The 19,206-nt window shown below is 36.3% G+C and overlaps 1 protein-coding gene across 1 annotated transcript; it reads right to left on the bottom strand.

Moving 5' to 3' along the window:
- Positions 1–10,280: 10,280 nt before the first annotated feature.
- LOC107991660 (uncharacterized) lies at positions 10,281–10,706 on the bottom strand. Its single transcript, XM_017046895.2, has one exon. The coding sequence runs from the start codon at positions 10,704–10,706 to the stop codon at positions 10,281–10,283; it is 426 nt and encodes a 141-aa protein (XP_016902384.2).
- Positions 10,707–19,206: the final 8,500 nt, after the last annotated feature.

Genomic DNA, 19,206 nt, shown 5'->3' on the forward strand with positions numbered 1-19,206 from the left:
ACAACCACCTTTGATAATCAACACTAACATTCATCTCAGGCAACTAGCTTTATCGAAAAGAACGCCTTTCAAGTTAAGAGTCACTTTTTATCATTTAAATTTTGTTGAATTGTTAGGGAACACAATTTGTGATGTATTAGTTATTCTTTTCTATGCATTTCCTTACATGTACATAGACATTTTTGTGAACATTACCATTTCATTTGTGAGTGGCAAATTATACTTAACCATAAAAGCTAATCATAAAAATTGTTTGCACAAAGAAATTTTTGCATAATTTGCAGAAAAAAAGGAAAAATCATATTTTATTGTATTAGTGTAAAAGGAAAAGAATCAAATAAGAATTGGTTTTGTGTTTTTCTTTCTTTTTGAATTAATATTTATGGTCTGTTTAAATTAATTAAGGGTCAAGGGGTTTGAGAAGATGTTCATTTTATTGGAATATGACGTAACTTTGAGATGTAGATAAAGTTGTTATGTACTTGAGTGTCGTTCAAATTATGGGGTGAAAATATGTTTTTCATTTTTCAAAAAAGAAAAACAAAATGTTATTGTTCAATTTTTAAGCGTTGTTAGTATTCATGATTGACTGCTAAGTCTTTGTGATAACTTTTTATTTATTTGAAATATGTTCGATGTTTTTAGGAATGGAGAAAAGTATATACAATTTAATTAAATTTTTTTGTTTAATATATCTTTCTTTTGTAGGGATTTTTTTATATTTTAAGAATGGAAAAAATTTGAGTTTTGTTAGCATTAAAATTTTTAGCAAAACATGCGTCTAGTTGGAAAAAAAAAAACAGTAATAGAGAAAAAAATCAACACAATATCAAATTTGTTTAGAAAAACGACATCAAATATCCTAAACTCAACTCAGCTCTTGGATTAAAATCTAGACTTTTTCAACTCAACTCAGCACTCAAAATATAAGGATTCCAACCAACTCAACATTGTCACACCCCACCCCGCATGAATTTTAACTTGTCATGCAAGACACGACATGACTTTGCGTATTCTAACGCATTAAACGCCAAAATATTTAGCTTGTGGTGTCACACCCGGCCCAAAAGTCATTTACTGCAATCCTGTGGAGGCATATTGCTTGGGCCTTCCTCGCTTACCACATTGCGTAGTAAACGCCGAATGTCCAATAAGCGGAACAACTTCTCTTTTTTCATCCTCAATGCAAGGCTTTAAACACCAAGCTTTCTTAATGCATCACCGGAAAACATCAACTTAAAATTTTCATTAACTTCATCTTAATGATTTGTTCGCTTTCACTTTTTACACCACTACGCGACAGACGCTAGATAATACGGTGGAATGAATACAAAACTTTTCTTTATTAACTTAACATTTTTACAAGGTTCAAATATAACTTAAAATTTTCCTTACAACAAGACTTAAAACACAATTCCACAGCTTCCCTTTGCCTAACTCAACTTTTCCAGCTTCACGTCTTGTTTACTCGCCTCATCCTGTAGCAATGCACATCGTTCCCTTTTTCGCCACCAAGGTGCAACTCTTTGGGCCACATAAGGAGAGGCTTTGTGAAACTCTCTTGGGACTAATACTCAACCTTGGTTATAATTATTATTCCTTCCTTTCTTTACTTATTCAACTGCTTCCCAAAGATACCTTTTTCCTTATCCTACGCCTAGTGCTGCTTCATGAGGCAAGGTACTTTGAGCTGTGAAGCCTTACCTCCATTAGCCTCTAGGTAGATGGCTAGGGACATAGGGTATAAGAGGAAATTTGCTTCTACTCGCTTTAGGGTTAGTAGATAGGTTGCTCCCTTAAGGTCTGAATCCAAGTCTTGAATAAGGGGCCCCACCCTTTTATTTCTCCGAGAGGATCGGTTTATAGGTTGGACCTTAAACCAATTGTTCAATAGTGGATCAATCGAGGTTAAGGAACAAGATGTAATCTGTAGGATAAAACGGTATTTTGACCCAATCGAGATTACGAATAACTTGTGAAGGATTAACTTACTGATCATGGTTATATCAGATGGAGAGAAATATATCTGTAGTGAAGGGAGTGAAACTAGGAGAATTTAGTGGAATGACCCGTTAGTTAACGAATGTTGATTAACTCGGTCTAAAAGGGGGTTTAACCAGTTAATCTTGGATTGTTGGAGCTCATGATCTATAGGTCCATTAGGTTCCTCTACTAGCTCAAACGGAATTAACTTAGAATAACATGTTGGAATAAGAGATGTCCATTCAACCCATGGGGCCTCTCCTCGAACGGAGTGGAGAATCCCCGAATACACGGGAAATAGAGGAGGAAGTGGGGAAAGTTTTTCCCTATTGACAACATGAGGTTGGGGACGGGAAATACATTCCCCGACCCTGATCCTCGCCCACCCCGATCAAAATATAATTAATTATTAATAAATATATATAATTAAGGAAAATTTCATAAATGTAACAAAACATCAAACTATTTACGACCCGTGTAACAAAGCCCATGAAATTAGCCATTTTTTAAACATTCCAGGTTTGCCCTTCCGCCTTTCTTCTTTTCCTCCCTGCGATTCTTTCATCGTCTTCCTCCTCACTAAGATTCATCGTCTTTCTTCTTTTCCTTTTTTTTTTCTGCTGCAATTTCGTTTTTCTTCTTTTCTGATTCTTTTTTACGTCGTTTAATCTTTCCATTGTCTTTCTTCTTTTCCTCTTCTTTTTTTTTTTCACTGCGATTTGTTTCCATTGTCTTTCTTCTTTTCTGATTCTTTTTTTACGTCGTTTTAATTTGGGTAACCAAATCTAAATGACCGTGTACAAAAAATAGCAAAATCTAAAAGGTCGCGCATAAAGAATTTTAAAAAAATCATTTAGATTGGAGTAGCCAAATGTAAATGATCATATAAAAAAAATAAATCATTTGGTAGACAAATCTAAACGATCGTGTACCAAAAGAATTAAAAAAATCGTTTAGCCAAAACTAAACGATTGTGTAAACAAATCTAAACAATCGTGTAAACAAATATAAACGATAATGTAGAAAAGAATAAATGATCGTGTAGGAAAAGAATTAAAAAATTGTTTAGCAAACCTAAACGATCATGTAACCAAATGTTGAAAAAAAATCATTTAGATCTGGGTCCAAATCTAAACAATCGTGTAACCAAATTTAAATATAACCAAATTAAACGATCGTGTACCAAACAATAGCCAAATCTAGACGATCGTGTAGCAAATATATTACGCGCGTTGTTGACGACGTGGTTAATGGGGCATTTTTGGTTTTTTACACGGTGGGCCTCTGGGCTTTTTCCGTTTCGAAATTGTTCTATACAATGTAAATACTTTGTCATCTTTTTATATTTTTGAAAAGTCCTCTATAATTAAATATGAATATAAATATTTATTTATTTACTTATTTAATAATATGTAATATAGTAAAAAAAAATCTATTTTGATATAAAAATCTATTTTGATATTTATCATTTCTTTCATTTTCTTTATTTTTTCTCCTAATTTTATATCTATGTTGTGAACTTTTCTTAAAAAGTATATGTATATGTTGTGCGTTGACTTGTGATTTGTAAACTTTTCTTTAAAAAATATTTTGTCTCTTAAGAAATATGATGTAATTGAAGTATTTGTTAGAATAGTTATGGATTGATCCTTGATTTTTTGTATAGATATTTGAATTTTATGAATGGATTTCTAAATGTATCTTATAATAGTTGAATTTCTATTTCTATAAATGATGAGAATTTGACATTTTAATAGTTTTAATTAAGAAAATTGATAATATTCTATCGAAAATGAGATTAAACTTAAAAAAAAACAGGGAATATAACCCTGCGGGGAATCTTGTCCCGTTCCCCGCGAGAAAATTGGTGGGGATGGGGAATGGGATAGGGGGTGGAGATGGGGACGGGGAATGACATCTCTGGCCCGGCCCCGCCCCGTGGATATCTCTAGTTGGAATAATTTGAATTGTTCGAATTAGGTAAAGAGAGAGAAACCGACAGACATATGTGATATAATCTTCAGTTATAGCTTTGAGAAAGAGCTTTATGTTTAATTTTGAGTTCAATATTAAAAATATGAATACAGATTCATATTTGGAAGCTCAGAATTTATGAGAATGGTCAAAGTTGAAAAAAGTCACTTTGAAAAGTCAAACTTTGATTGACTTTATATTTAAATGTGATTTGAATTTCAGATTAATGAATATCAATTCATGCTCGAGAGGTCAAAATTAGTCAAGACGGAAAAATGGAAAAAAGTCAAAATGTTGACTTTTGACTTGAAGAAGTCAAAGTTTGATTTTGACTTTAATGGTCAAATGACCAAAATGCCCTTGGACTAAGTTAGTGGGAAAATCCAACATTTTGTTGGACAATCCCACTAATATTTAGTGGGATAAGTGGCTACATAAGAGGTTGAGATTTAAGAAACTAATTACATACAATTTTGCATGTAATTAGTTTATTTAAAGGAAAATTTTCAAATTTATGAGAACTTTTGGCAAAATTGATTATTTTGGTTTTCACAAAAGTTTTACCAATTTTTTTTCTCTCAATGCTTAACCCTAAATTCCCTCCAAATTTCCATATCTCTCTCTAATTCCTCCACATTATGGGTCTTGCAATTCAGTTTTAAGTCCAAAGATTAGTAGGTCAACACTATTGGTGGTCCCGACTTCATATTCAGAGGAGATTGTCAGCATCGGGAGGCTTCAAAGGTATGTTTCTCACTTTATCCCTAATTTCATTTAAGTAGGGCTCTTTAAGCATGATTAATCTCTAAAATGTTTAGATACAATTAGAGTAGGATTAGATCCGTTTATTCCACGTTCGTATGCTTTCCATCAGTCGCCTACCAGACTATTCCTTAGGCATAATAAAAATCTCCATGGCTAATGCGCCATGTAAGGCTATCGAACAATTCTGTCTTCCTTCCTTAGCTAGGCTACAATGCCTAAAGTCCATCATTCGCTTGGCTTCAACGCTTGACAATCCAGGGAGGAAAACGTTAAAACATAAGTCAAACGGACTTAGTGAATGATAAGTTGAGAAATACCTTTTCGAGAAAAATAATAATACTCAGATAACAAATATCAACAAGATTAGATTGCAGATAAACAATTTGCACTGCATCATACTACAACCACTATTTCTATAAGTATAAAAGAATTCCACATGTTTGAAACCACATCCCTCATCCTAAGTACAATCGATTTCCACATATTCAAGCCATAACGCGTTCGTATCAACCACCATAACCAGCTTCATAAACGTAATTGATTTCTACGTGTTCCAGTCATCATGCGTTCCAACTTACTATTAGGATCTAGGATTCTCCTCTCATCTAGACTTGGAATCCACATTCAACCAGCGTCGTGCGAGTTACTTGGGATTTCTACAAGTGCCTTGGCACATTATTCATTTTTCATTCACCCAATGTCTTATCATGACTTACCTAGACCTGGGATTCTCCCCTCGTTTGGACTTGGGGTTCTTGCTTAACCAACATCATGCGAGTTACTTGGGATTCCCACCAACGTCTAGCGGTAGATCGTATTTCTATTAACAAACAACCACTATAAACAATACACAGAAAGGTTAGCACACTTACTTCTTTTCCTTAAATAGTATTTCAATAGTCACCCAAATCACACAATAAGGAACAACATTAGAATATTCTCATAAACAGAACATACTTCTCATGTACCACATTCACAAAATATTACGAAAGATTTGCAAACATTTGCAAACATTTCTTCTATTGACGAAAGATTTATAGATACTAACTATTTATGGAAAGTATTCATAACAATTTCTTCCCTTGTCAGGGATTCATAGATATTCCACTCATCATAACTACTAAAAAATAACAATAGTTACAGAGATACTCACTTGGATTGGGAAGAATCGCCCACAGACATTTATTTGTAACTCATATATAAGCAAAGAAAGATTTAAATATAAAAGGAAAAATTTCATAAATCATGCTGGAATCTTGTTTATCACTCACTCATATACTATAGCCTCAATCCCTTCTTTTTCTACTGTTGGATTCCTCTTCTCGCCTAGCAGTTTCCTCATCTGCAGTTGAGTTCTTCGAATTTTCTTTGTCACTTTCATCAGAAAGTTTAATACTTCAAAAAATGCACTCTTCCTCTTTGGCATTTGGCCCCTTTTATAGTAACCTCCCATATCCGGGGGTCATTTCAACACTTTACACATGTCCGACTAACCGAGTCATGCAACTAATCCAAATTCAGCATGTGGTCTATCCGTTAGCGACGATTAGACTTTTCCCTCGAGACACACACCTTATTTTCTCGAGAAGCCACATACATTTATTTCCTCTCAGTGAATGGCCAAGTCATCTTGATAAGACACTTTATTGCCTTCTTTCTTAAACGTAGGAACTTCATTTCAGTATTACTATGCTAAAGGCTTAACTTTTTGCATTCAACGCATGCTTCTTCCTCGCTGGCTTATTCTCATCGTGTCGCTTGCCTTCTCGCGATGGAACTTAGACTTATGCACTTATTCTCACGTCACCTTCCTCCCTTTTTATACTTCCTTATGGGATGTCCTATACTTCTCTTCACCCGGACCTCCTTTCTCCGAGTCAAGGCCTCATGCATATTCCTTGTCATTTGGCCTCTATTGTGTGGGCGATACGCGATTAGGGCCTCGCATATGGTCCTTAAGCTTTGCTTAATCACCTAGTAACTTTTTGACTTACTTATAACTAAATAAACTTTGCGATATAAGAACTTAACACAAGAGAAGTAATAGAACTTAAACTTTATTAACGTCAAATATATGTTCTATAACCAGCTTTACAACTCTCATAAATACAAGACAAATAAATCAGTCACAAAATTAAATGCCCGACAGCTTCTTCTTGCCTAGCAAGCTTCACACCCTTTCCTTACTTTGGCCTTAACGCCTGATAACGTGGGGAAAAATACTTTAAAACATAAGTCAAAAGATTCAGTGAGGTTTTAAGAAAAACATTTTCATGAAATACCTTTTGTAAACATCTTTTGTTCACATCAAATCTCTTAAACACTTCTTTTCACGTAAACATATTTTATCGCATAAACATATAATTTTACATAATCACACATTAGTCAATTAGCATTCCTTTCATTGAGATCATGAATCATTCTCCATGCAAAGACTCATCATCCGGCGTTTAGACTATTATGATGGACTTCTCATCAACGACATCGAGAATATCCAGATTCATTCCTTATTGCTCAGGTTGAAGCGTAATACACATCTTTTATGATTGTCCTGTCTCATTCCACCATGCACGCCTTCTATACATGGCTGCCTTTACTCTTTATTGCACATAACAGTTAGCCTAAAGGTAGGAAGAAGACTAATGGTTTGAACAACATTTCTATATTTATTTGAACCATATGAAACATACTGAAACATAGCATGAACTTTTTATATAAATTTCTTTGGAAACATTTCTATTGATTCATCATATTAAATCAACAAGACTTTAAAGAAAAGCTTTCAAACATATGTAATACTTTGAAGAAAAACACTCACACAACTTAGAAACTTAAACTTTGCTTGCTTCTAATCTTACTCTTCTCACGTAGACCTTCAATAGCAGCTCAAGTACTTAGTTTTTTATTATTTTTTATTCTTTTTTCAGAATTTCAGCAACAAACTCTTGAATGATCTTACTTAGCCCCTATTTATACTAGTCTATAAATGGGTTAGTCATCCCAAAACTCTTAATAGTTTGTCAGCTCCTACTCTTAGTGGTGCATGTGGAAGCTTAGTGTTCAATTTAACCATCCTTAGCTTAAACTTCTATACGTGGCCCATTAAGTATATCCTTAGGAAAATTCCCAAAAATTTCCTTACTTATTATCATCTAGTCTTCAACCTTTGGAAAAACTCAGCTGCGTTCTAAGGTTTCGTTGTCTAACTTCTTATCTCACAATAAACTTCAAACACCTGCTTCTTATTGCCTAGCCAATGTCAAAATGCCTTCTCTATAATACTTAGTCAAATTTTAGTCTTTCTTTGGTACGAGTCTCACACAGATAATCTAACTTCCTAGATAATAACTATTAATTTACCAACTTAACTTAACCGTACCCATTAAACCATTCTTAAAGTAGAATTTTCATAACTGTAATGGAGATAAAATAAGATTATTAATGATTCTAGGGTGATAACCTTTAAATTATACTTGCTAACATTGACAAATCTAAACTGATTATTAATTAGCAAAAAAACCAAAAAAAAAAAAGATGTGAAAGTTCTTGCAAAAGAAAAGAAAAGTTGGACATGTAACAATCATATAAAATAAAATTTGATGGTAATCAAATAAGCTGCTTAACAATAATTGAGAAATCCTACATTGGAAAAAATTAAGGAAATACAATGTAACGGCTCAACTTTTCAAACTAAGCTGAGGGCATTGCTATAATACTAAGAAAATTCATCTAAACATAAAAATTCATAAAAATCTGTCTAAAATCAAGTAAACATCCAAAAAAAGAAAAAAAAAGGAAAACTGTCTTTGGGCCCTATTTCAAACAAATTTAAAAGTTCACAACATCGTTTATAAAACCATAAAAAACAAGTAGATGTTTTAAGCATGACTCATTTTCAATCCACAAAACAAAAAAATAAAAAATAAAAACATTAAGCGGAAGCAATTGAAATAAAAACGTTCCCATATGGTTATCACGAGTCCTTCTTACCCCTCGTCGGTCTTCCTGCACATTACCTTTGCCTGAAAAAGTTAAACATAAAAGGGTGAGTATAAAATATAACCAGTAAGAGAATTACTACTGGTTCCATTAAGGGTAAGAATAGTTAGCTTCCTATTAAGAGGTACCCTACAACATAACAGTCTTGTGATCCCATTGGGTGCACACATCAATCTAGTGATCCCGTAGGATGCACACACTAGTCTAGTAATCCTATAAGATATACATATCAGTCTAGTGACCCCGTAGGATACACATTACAATCTAGTGATCTCGTAGGATACACATATTAGTTTAGTGCTCTTGTATGATACACATATCAGTCTAGTGATCCCAAATGATGAACAGCATGTGGTGATCTCGTAGGACAGCGTGCCTACAAGGCACACTACCCCATAGATAAAGCTAACGTTACCCCTCAGTCCATTTTAAACTGTCCATGACAGTCACATCAAAACACATGTAAAACTAACAATTCATTCTCTATGCATAACTAGTCAAAATATCTAAGTTTAGTCAACCGTACAGTCCATCAACATATCTAAGCTACACATAATAGTCTAACCATCTCAATTTAGTCAACAGTACGGTCTATCAATATATCTAGGCTACACTTAATAGTCAAACCATCTATTCAGTAAATAGTGTAAATCATCACTACTTTCTAACTACATATAATAGTCCAAGAACTCGAGTTCCAATGTCGTCAAGGATCTAATGATAACCCCAAATTAATTAATCCAACAATAGCACTTATAATATTCATGAAAACAACTACAAGCTCAAAACTTACATCCATTGACGGCTTAGCTTGGAAGAAAATAGCTTACTCAGCTCGGGTAACAAAGAAATCAGCTTGAACATGGCTTAGGTGAGGGAAACGACTCAAGTGAAGAGGGAAGGCTAGCGCAAGTGTGGCGCACGACTAGAAGATGGAGGAAACGACTCGGGTGTGGTACGTGGCTTGGAGAAACGTGGCGACAGTGGCTGGGTTTCATGCGGACGAAACGGACGAAGGGCGGAGAAGGAAGACAGTGAATGGCTGGGCTTCAACGATGGAGAGGCACAACGGACGAAGGGTGGAAAACCTCGGGCAGATGAGACTTCACGAATAGGAATTGGAGATGGAGCTACGGTGAACGACGCTGACCAGAACTCAACGAAGGACACATGCTTGGGGGATGCTGAATGGATAAGATTATCGGAGTTGAACAGAGAAGAAGAGAAGAGTGGGGGCGGTGGCCTGAAGAAGAAAAATGAAGGAGAAGAGATGGAAGGGTTTACAAGTGTTTCAATGAGTGTTTAAAGAATAATAATAATAATAAAAAAAAATTATTATTATTATTATTATTATTATTATTATTATTATGATTATTATGATTAATATCTTTTACCTTTTCTTGTCCTTTTTCATTTCTCTTTCTCACCAAACTCAAACAACATAACACCTAACAAAATTAAAATCTTAATAACATAACATAATAATGTTGAGAAAAATACCTAAAAGTTTTGGGGCGTTACATTCTTCCCTCTTTAAGGAACTTTTGTCCTCGAAAGTTCTAATCTTCGAAAAACTCTGGGTAACGAGATCTCATGTCATTTTCTCTCTCCCATGTAGCCTCTTCAACTTGGTGATTTCGCCACAAAACTTTGACTAAGACAATTCCTTTGTTACTCAACATCTTTACCTCTCTAGCTAGAATCTCAACTGATTCCTCTTCATAGCTCAAGTTTTTATCAATTTCTAATGACTCGTAGTCCACCACATGAGATGGATCGACCACATACTTTCTCAACATAAAAACATGGAACATATCATGAACAACAGAGAGTGATGGTGGTAATATCAAACGATGTGCTACAGAGCCAATTCGCTCTAGAATCTTACACGGTCCAACAAAACGAGGACTCAACTTTCCCTTCTTTTCAAATCGTAGAACACCCTTGATAGTTGCTACTTTCAAGAAACACCTTATCTCCCACATCAAACTCGAGATCTTTCTGTCTCACATCAGCATAACTCTTTTGTCTACCATGTGCTGCCTGCATACGTACTTTAATTTTTTTGTATAGCTTCATTAGTTGACTGAAGTAATTCATGACCTATCAATCTCTACTCACCAATCTCATCCCAACAAACAGGGGATCTGCAACATTTTCTATATAGGGTCTCAAATAGTGCCATGCCAATGGTAGTCTTAAAACTGTTGTTATATGCAAACTCCATCAAATGCAAGTGAGAATCCCAAGTACCTGGAAACTCTAATGCACAAGCTGATAACATATCCTCCAAAATTATAATAATAATAATAATAATATAAATATTATATTATATTATATTATTATTAATAATATCTTTTTCCTTTTCTTTTTCTTTTCCTTTTCTCTTTCTCACCAAACTAAAACAACATAACACCCAACAAAATTAAAATCTTAATAACATAAGATAATAATGTTGAGAAAAATACCTCTAATTTTTTTGGCATTACATTCAAACTCTTTATAAGAAAGATGAGTTACTTCTCTTATTGCCAATTTATTTTGAGATGGAACCTTATACTATTATATAACAACAAAGCACTAAGATATAAATAATCAAACTTTTTTTAGTATCGTTGTGTGGGGGATTAAACCTCCGACGTCTAGGGATGAAAGGTCTACCAATACCATCCAAGTTTGATCATTTTAAATGATATTTTTTGTCATTAGCCTTTGAAGTTTTAAAAAAGGCAAAAGATCTATAACATCCATTTTATTTTATCTTCTAAAAAGCCATAAAATTTCATCTTTCTCCAAAAAGTTTTCTACAATACCAAAAATCCAAGATACTATAGAAAAGGTCAACTAGTTGTTGACACGTGCCTGAGATGACGTGGAGTGGCCGACATCCTCAAAAAGGTTAGTTTTAAAACAAAATAGGAGTTGCCACAAGTCTTTTTTATGGTGTGATTGGACACCGAAATAAAGTAAGACAAATTTTAAATAAAATCATAAACTAATGGTCTGTAAAAATTAGAGTTAAGTTCGAGAGTCATTTGTATATAAGGAATGTGTTAGTACCTACAACACCCGTTTAGAAAATTGTGGCCAAATTTCAAATCTTGAATTTAAAATATTCTTTAATTTCTTTTTAATATAATGTCTTATTTTACCCCTCGTTACTCCAGTATTTAAAGTAATGATCTTATAAAATAAGCGGAGAGCATTCAATAAATTAGACTATATTGAAGAAAATTTTCTTACCTCAAGAAAGTGAGAAATTGGTGCAATTTCTCAAAATCTGTCATAGGAATAGCCTTCTAACAATCATACATTATTTTTAAATATTATTTAAAATCATTTTTTCTTGGGATCACATCTTTGGGGATCAAATCTTAGACTCCCAAAGATGTGATCCCTCACCTCAAGAATTATAGGAAATCCGACTCCTAAATTTTTTAGATCCGTCGTAAGATTTTGTTTAAGAAAAACGGTATAAGCTATTAAAAAAATGTTGATTAGGAAACCTTATGAAATCATAGATTAAATTTTGAACATTTGAAAAACATTAAAAAAAATATAACTTTAGAAGAAAAAAATGCCTACATGATTAATAAAAAAGAGTTTTGTAAAGGATTTTAAAATTTAAAAAATTTTAAATGAGAAGGATTTTAAAATTTTGAAAAATTTAATTAGAAAAATTTATAAATTTTAAATAGAAATCAAGATGAGACTTAATAGGAAAATTAGATAAGTAAAAACAAGAGCAAAGAAACATCATAATATAATGAGCTAATATAAAATAGCATATTGAGATTAAAAAAACATATTGGAAAACGATCTCGGACTTCCGAAAAATCGATTTCCTCATCTAAAAAATTCTATAAAATCAAACTCCTAAATTTCCAAAAAAGGAGCTATTAAATGAAGCACGTAATGATCTATACCTTGGTTGTTTAGAATTTTCCTTGCTGAACTTTTTGATTAAGTTAATCCATATTAAGGTTCTCAACGGCTAGAGTAACAAATCCATTGACATGTTATTAGAACTATTAAAAGCAACCTTTCCAATAGGTACTACTATCCTTACTTTGACATCCTATTAGTTATTACGTTGGCTGGCACGCTAAAGTGAGTGTATGTGTAATTTTAGTGGAATTTGAGAAATTCAGTACTTAGGGTGTAACGACCCAACTCTTTATACTAAGTTGAGGTCATTACTACTTAAAAGAAATAAAACTTTCTTAAATCAAAATGGAAATAACAAACTTTTATAATCAAAACCTCGAGTATTCATTCAAATCATAAATAAATCACTATAGGTAGAAATAAATCTAAACAAATAAAATCCTAGTTCGGGCCCTATCTAGTTTTAAAAGAGTGATAAAAAAAATACAAAAAATACTGAAATCAAAACTAATAACATAACTGTGGAAGCAAAACGTGTCCTTATGGCATGCCACGGTCACTCCTTGTCATTCGACAACTTTCCTCTACCTTTACCTCTTCCTTTGTCTGAAAAATTAAACACTAAAGAGTGAGTATAAAAATATACTCAATAAGGGACCTACTACTAGTCCTGCTAGGTGTCTATTAACTTCCTATTAAAGTCCTATAAAGTAGTACCCCTAAACCGGCACGTTCCCAAACACGCGCAAACTGTGATCCTGTAGGAACATCTCTGGTATTCGGTGACTCCATAGGAACACCTAGGACATCGGCAGTCTAGGCGGCGACGACAGAGTAAAGGGCGACTAGGGTTTTTTATTGTGAGGTTAGGGTTTGTGAAGAAGAAGAAGGATGAATAGTAATCCATGTAAACCGAGGCTTATTTAAGAGAATAATAATAATAATAATAATAATAATAATAATAATAATAATAATAATAATAATAATAATAATAATAATAAAACTATTAATATTTTCTTTTCTTTTTCCTTATTCTTTTCCAAATAAACCAACTTCTTCTCTCTCCCTTCAAAACAAACCAAATCCTATTTCAAACTCAAATACTCTCTCTCTTCAATAACTCCTCCCATCAAATCTTCTTTTTATTTTCCCAAAACAATATATATCCTTAAATAATTATATTATTTTCACAATATAATAATTTTTAAGTTCAAATTCAATTAATTATATAATCATATATATAATTAATCATAATCCCGTCAAATACAATTCGCCCCAACCACAATTCACTTAAAACAAACAATATGTAACACCCCAAATTTCGAGGTAAGTTTTAACATTTTATGTTAATTTTCGGGATTTAAAATTCTTTCGGTGTTAATTTTTGGTTGGTTTAGAAGAGGAAAGAAAAAGAAATTTAAGTGTATGATTGTTTTTTATAATATAGTATAAATTAATATAATAATAATATAATATAAATTATATTATTATTATTATTATTATTTTATTATATATATATATAATTTTTTTTTAAAAATCAAAACCCTAATCCCCTCCCGCCTTCCCCCCCCCCCCCCCCCCCCGTGTTTCTTCTTCTCCTTCTTTTTCTTCTTCAGTTTTTATTTCTCCCGAGTAGCCCCACCGTCCCCTTCGAGCAGCATTTCTCTTCTGTTCAACGCCCGTAGCCACCCATCGTCTTCTTCCTCCTCCAGCCGGCGGATCGCGTCCATCTCCCTTGTAAACTTTCCGTCGCCAACCACATCCAACATTTCCTTCCCCGTCTCCAGCCAACACAGCCGCGACAGCCACGGAGATGCGGGGCTAGATCTGTCGCTGCTCGTCGTCTCTCCACGAAGCAGTCGGTCGTCGCTCCTCCTTCGTGCGTCGTCGCGAAACGCCTACTGTCGTCGTACGCCCAAAAACAAGCCGTTCGTGGTTGCCCCAATTTCAAGCGATTCGAACCGAGCGAACCAAGCTGACCTGACCCGAGCCATCCTCTCTTTCAATCTGACCCGCAAACCAAGCTGCAAGCCAAGCTGAGTCGCGAGTCGCGAGCATAGAGCCAAGCTGGGCCGAGCTGCGATCCAAGCTGAGCTGCAAGTTGATCCAAGTTGAGCCGCAAGCTGACCCAAGCCGAGCTGAGCCACGAACTGACCAAGAAAAGCCACGAGTTGAGAACTGAGTCGAGCTGAGTCGAGCCGAGCCGATAACCGAACTGAGCCGAGCCGAGCCGAGCCGAGCTGCGAGCTGATAACTAAACTGAGTCAAGCCGAGTCGCAAGTTGAGAGCCAAGCCAAGCTGCCTTCCAAGCCAAGTCGATTTTCCAAGCCAATCTCTTGATCCACCGGGCCACTTAAGTCGTGTCCGTTCGTGCCGAGTCCCAGTGAGTCTTGGTAAGGACAATGTGAGGAATTTCTAATGTTTTCATTATTCAGTGAGAGTCTAAATGTCGGATTAAAATGTTGAACTGATTGATTGGGTTATCCGTTTATCCCTATAAGGTGTTGGGAAGGTGACGCTCGAGTTCAAGAATTTTACGGCAAGCGCAGTAGAAGCCAACTCTCCTCTGCTTGGGTAAGTCGGTAGTTGTTGCTTTTGAGCGTTTTGTACTGTGGATTGTGGTGATGTCATTGTTAAACCCGTATGTTTGTGTTTAGGTGGATTCGTTTGGACACACACTTGAACGAGATTTTAGCTGCATCTCAGGTAAGGGATTTCTTACTACTGGACCTCGGACCGGGACTGGAAACGTAGTAACCCACATGGGAATTATGCAATAGTAACTGTATTGAATTGATTGACGCATGTTTGACTAGTACATATCACTTATATGCTCTTGACTGATTAAAGATAACGTGATCGTTAGTTGTAGCCTATGTACTATTATATATGTAATGAGTTGTTCTGTTGATGGGTACTGATGGCCTGATGTTCTGTGTATTGTTGTTATGTTGATGGGCTGTGCTGTCAATTGGAATAGTAATGCCGATGGATTATGAAAATCTTAATATTATATAAAGTTGAAGTATGTTATCAAGATACTTTTTATGAATTATGTCGTGGAGGTACCAAGGGTTTGGAAATCTCTTGGGTAGATTGTGTATACGCGGTTGAGCGGTACTGTAAACTGAATACGACTGTTATGCCTAATATGGACGTTATGGATAAAATAGATTACCTATAGATGAGCAAGGGTTTGATTTGAGACGAAGTACCTTTAGGGGGATTTACAAAGTGGTGATTTGACTATTAGACTGAATTTAGGGAATGTCACGATGAATTGTGGGTTGGACATACATATAGCGACCGAGGAGACTGTTGATTAAACTTAAACTGTCGGATTGGTTAAGCTTATAAACTGAAACGCTAACTTGAATGTTATTGTGATGTGACTATTGTAGACAGTTTAGTATGAACTGGGGGGGGGGGTAACAGTTAGCTTTATCTATGGGGTAGCGTACCTTATAGGCACGATCCTTCGAGATCTCGAGACTGATATGTTCATCCTTCGGAATTACTAGAGTGATATGTGCATCCTTCGGGATCATGAGACTGATATGTGTATCCTTCGGTATCATGAGACTGCTATGTGTATCCTTCGGGATCACGAGACTGATATGTGCATCCTTCGGGATCACTAGACTGATATGTGCATCCGACGGTATCACTAGGCTGATTGATGTGTGCGTTCTACAGAACCACTAGACTGTTTACGTAGGGTACCCCTTAATAGGAAGCTAACTGTTATCACCCTAACGGGCCTAGTAGTGGATCCCTTACTGGGTTTACTTTATACTCACCATTTTTCTCTTTAACTTTTCAGGTAAGGGTATGGTGAGGGGCAGACCAGCGAGGGGCAAGAAGGATGCGTGAAGGCCATATGGACGCGTCTGGTTTTCTTTATGCTTCTGCTGATGTATTTTGTTACTTGTTATGTTTTTTTTTCATTGTCAGATCGAGTCATGGTTAGAACATTTGATTGGTGGTTTTGTGTTTTTGATGATTTGAGCACAATATTTTGGAACTCTTGGGAACGTGATTTAAAATAGGGCTCGAAATTGCTTTTGTGATATTTTAAACGTTTTTAATGAATTGTAGCCGGTCTTTTATGAGTTTGTGTGTTTTTACTATCGAGTCTTAGTACTATGTAGTGACCTCAGCTTAGTCCAAAAAGTTGCATCGTTACAGTTGGTATCAGAGCCTAAGTTTTAGGTTCTGTAGACTGACTTATGATGTGAGTCTGTGTTTTTGTGTCCTTATGGCTAAAACGATCCTTGCCACTCGTCAGGTACACTTTCATGAAATTATATGTATCTCTATATGCATTACCTTACCTAAGTTAAACTGCGAAGTTAATTATCATATGAGACTAAAGGAGTCATTGGTGGTTTCTAGGGAAATGCCGCCAAGGAGAGGTACGCGTAGGGATGGCCGAGGAGGCCGAGGAAGGGGAGCAGGACGTGTCCAACCTGAGGTACAGCTTGTAGCTCAAGCTACAGACCCTGCTGCATCAGTTACTCATGCAGACCTTGCTGCTATGGAACGGAGGTTCAGGGATTTGATTATGTAGATGCGGGAGCAGCAGCAGCCTGCCCCGCTAGCTCTTGCTCTAGCTCCAGTTGTGCCCCAGGTCTTGCTGGATCAGTTATCGACAGAGGCCAAGCATTTGAGAGATTTCAGAAAGTACAACCCCACGATATTCGATGGGTCTTTGGAGGACCCCACAAAGGCTCAGATGTGGTTATCTTCTTTGGAGACCATATTTCGGTATATGAAGTGCCCTGAGGATCAGAAAGTTTAGTGCGCCGTTTTCATGTTGACAGACAGAGGTACTGCCTGGTGGGACACGACAGAGAGAATGTTAGGGGTTGACGTGGGTCAGATCACTTGGGAATAGTTCAAGGAGAGTTTCTATGAGAAATTCTTCTCTGCCAGTTTGCGAGATGCCAAGCAGCAAAAGTTCCTGAACCTGGAGCAGGGCAATAGGACAGTGGAGCAGTATGATGCGGAGTTTGATATGTTATCCCGCTTCGCTCCTGAGATGATAGCGACCGAGGCGGCCAGAGCTGATAAGTTTGTTAGAGACCTCAGGCTAGACATCCAGGGCCTGGTTCGAGCCTTTCGACCCGCCGCTCACGCTGATGCACTGTGCCTGGTAATGGATCTCAGTTTACAGGAGAGGGCTAACTCGTCCAAGGTCGCAGGTAGAGGTTCGACCTCAGGACAGAACAGTAAGGCTGAGCAGCAGCCTATTTCAGTGCCACAGCGGAATTTCAGACTAGGTGGTGAGTTTCGCCACTTTCAGCAGAGACCTTTTGAGGCGGAAAAGTTGTCAGAGGGAAGCCTTTATGTACCACTTGTGGGAAGCACCATCTGGACCGTTGTTGATTTGGGACCAGGACTTGCTTCAAATGTAGGCAAGAGGGGCATACAGCTGATAGATGCCCGATGAGACTTACCAGGGGTGCATAGAATCAGGGAGCAAGTGCTTCACATCAGGGTAAAGTCTTTGCTAAAAATAAGACTGAGGCTGAATGAGCAGGCAAGGTGGTGACAGGTACGCTTCCAGTGTTGGGGCATTATGCCTTAGTTTTGTTTGATTCTGGTTTGTCAAATTCCTTTATCTCTTCTGCATTTGTGTTGCATACTCGCTTAGAGGTAGAGCCCCTGCACCATGTTTTATCAGTATCTACTCCTTTTGGGGAGAATATGTTGTCGAAAGAAAAGGTGAAGGCATGCTAGATTGAGATAGCATGTCATGTGATTGAAGTAACGTTGTTGGTCCTTGATATGCTTGACTTTGATGTAATTCTGGGTATGGATTCCCTAGCTGCTAACCATGCTAGCATAAATTGTTCCCGTAAGGAGGTAGCGTTTAACCGTCCCTTGATGGCTAGTTTTAAGTTTAAGAGAGAAGGATCAAGGTCGTTACCTAAGGTAATCTTAGCTATGAGGGCCAGCAAACAACTTAGTCAGGGTACTTGGAGTATCTTAGCGAGTGTGGTGGATACTAGAGAGGTTGATGTGTCCTTGTCATCAGAACCAGTGGTGAGGGACTATTCGGATGTCTTTCCTGAAGAACTTCCAGGGTTATCTTCTCACAGAGAGATTGAGTTTGCCATAGAGCTGGAGACGGGTACGGTTCCTATATCTAGAGCTCCATACAGAATGGCCCCAGCAGAATTGAAAGAGCTGAAAGTGTAGTTACAGGAGTTTCTTGATAAGGGTTTCATTCGGCCGAGTGTGTCACCTTGGGGTGCACTAGTTTTATTTGTTAAGAAGAAGGATGGATTGATGCGCCTATGTATTGACTACAGGGAGTTGAATAAGGTCACCGTTAAGAACAAATATCCCTTGCCCAGGATCGACGATCTGTTTGACCAGTTATAGGGAGCTACAATGTTCTCTAAGATCGACCTTCGGTTGGGATATCATCAGCTGAGGATTAAGGATAGCGATGTATCGAAGATAGTCTTTTGTTCCAGATATAGACACTATGAGTTTATTGTGATGTCTTTTGGTTTGACGAATGCTCCGGCAATGTTCATGGATTTGATGAACAGAGTGTTTAGAGAGTTCCTAAACACTCTTGTGATC

The sequence above is a fragment of the Cucumis melo genome, chromosome 11 (assembly GCF_025177605.1).
Source record: "Cucumis melo cultivar AY chromosome 11, USDA_Cmelo_AY_1.0, whole genome shotgun sequence".
In the NCBI taxonomy this organism is placed as follows: domain Eukaryota; kingdom Viridiplantae; phylum Streptophyta; class Magnoliopsida; order Cucurbitales; family Cucurbitaceae; genus Cucumis; species Cucumis melo.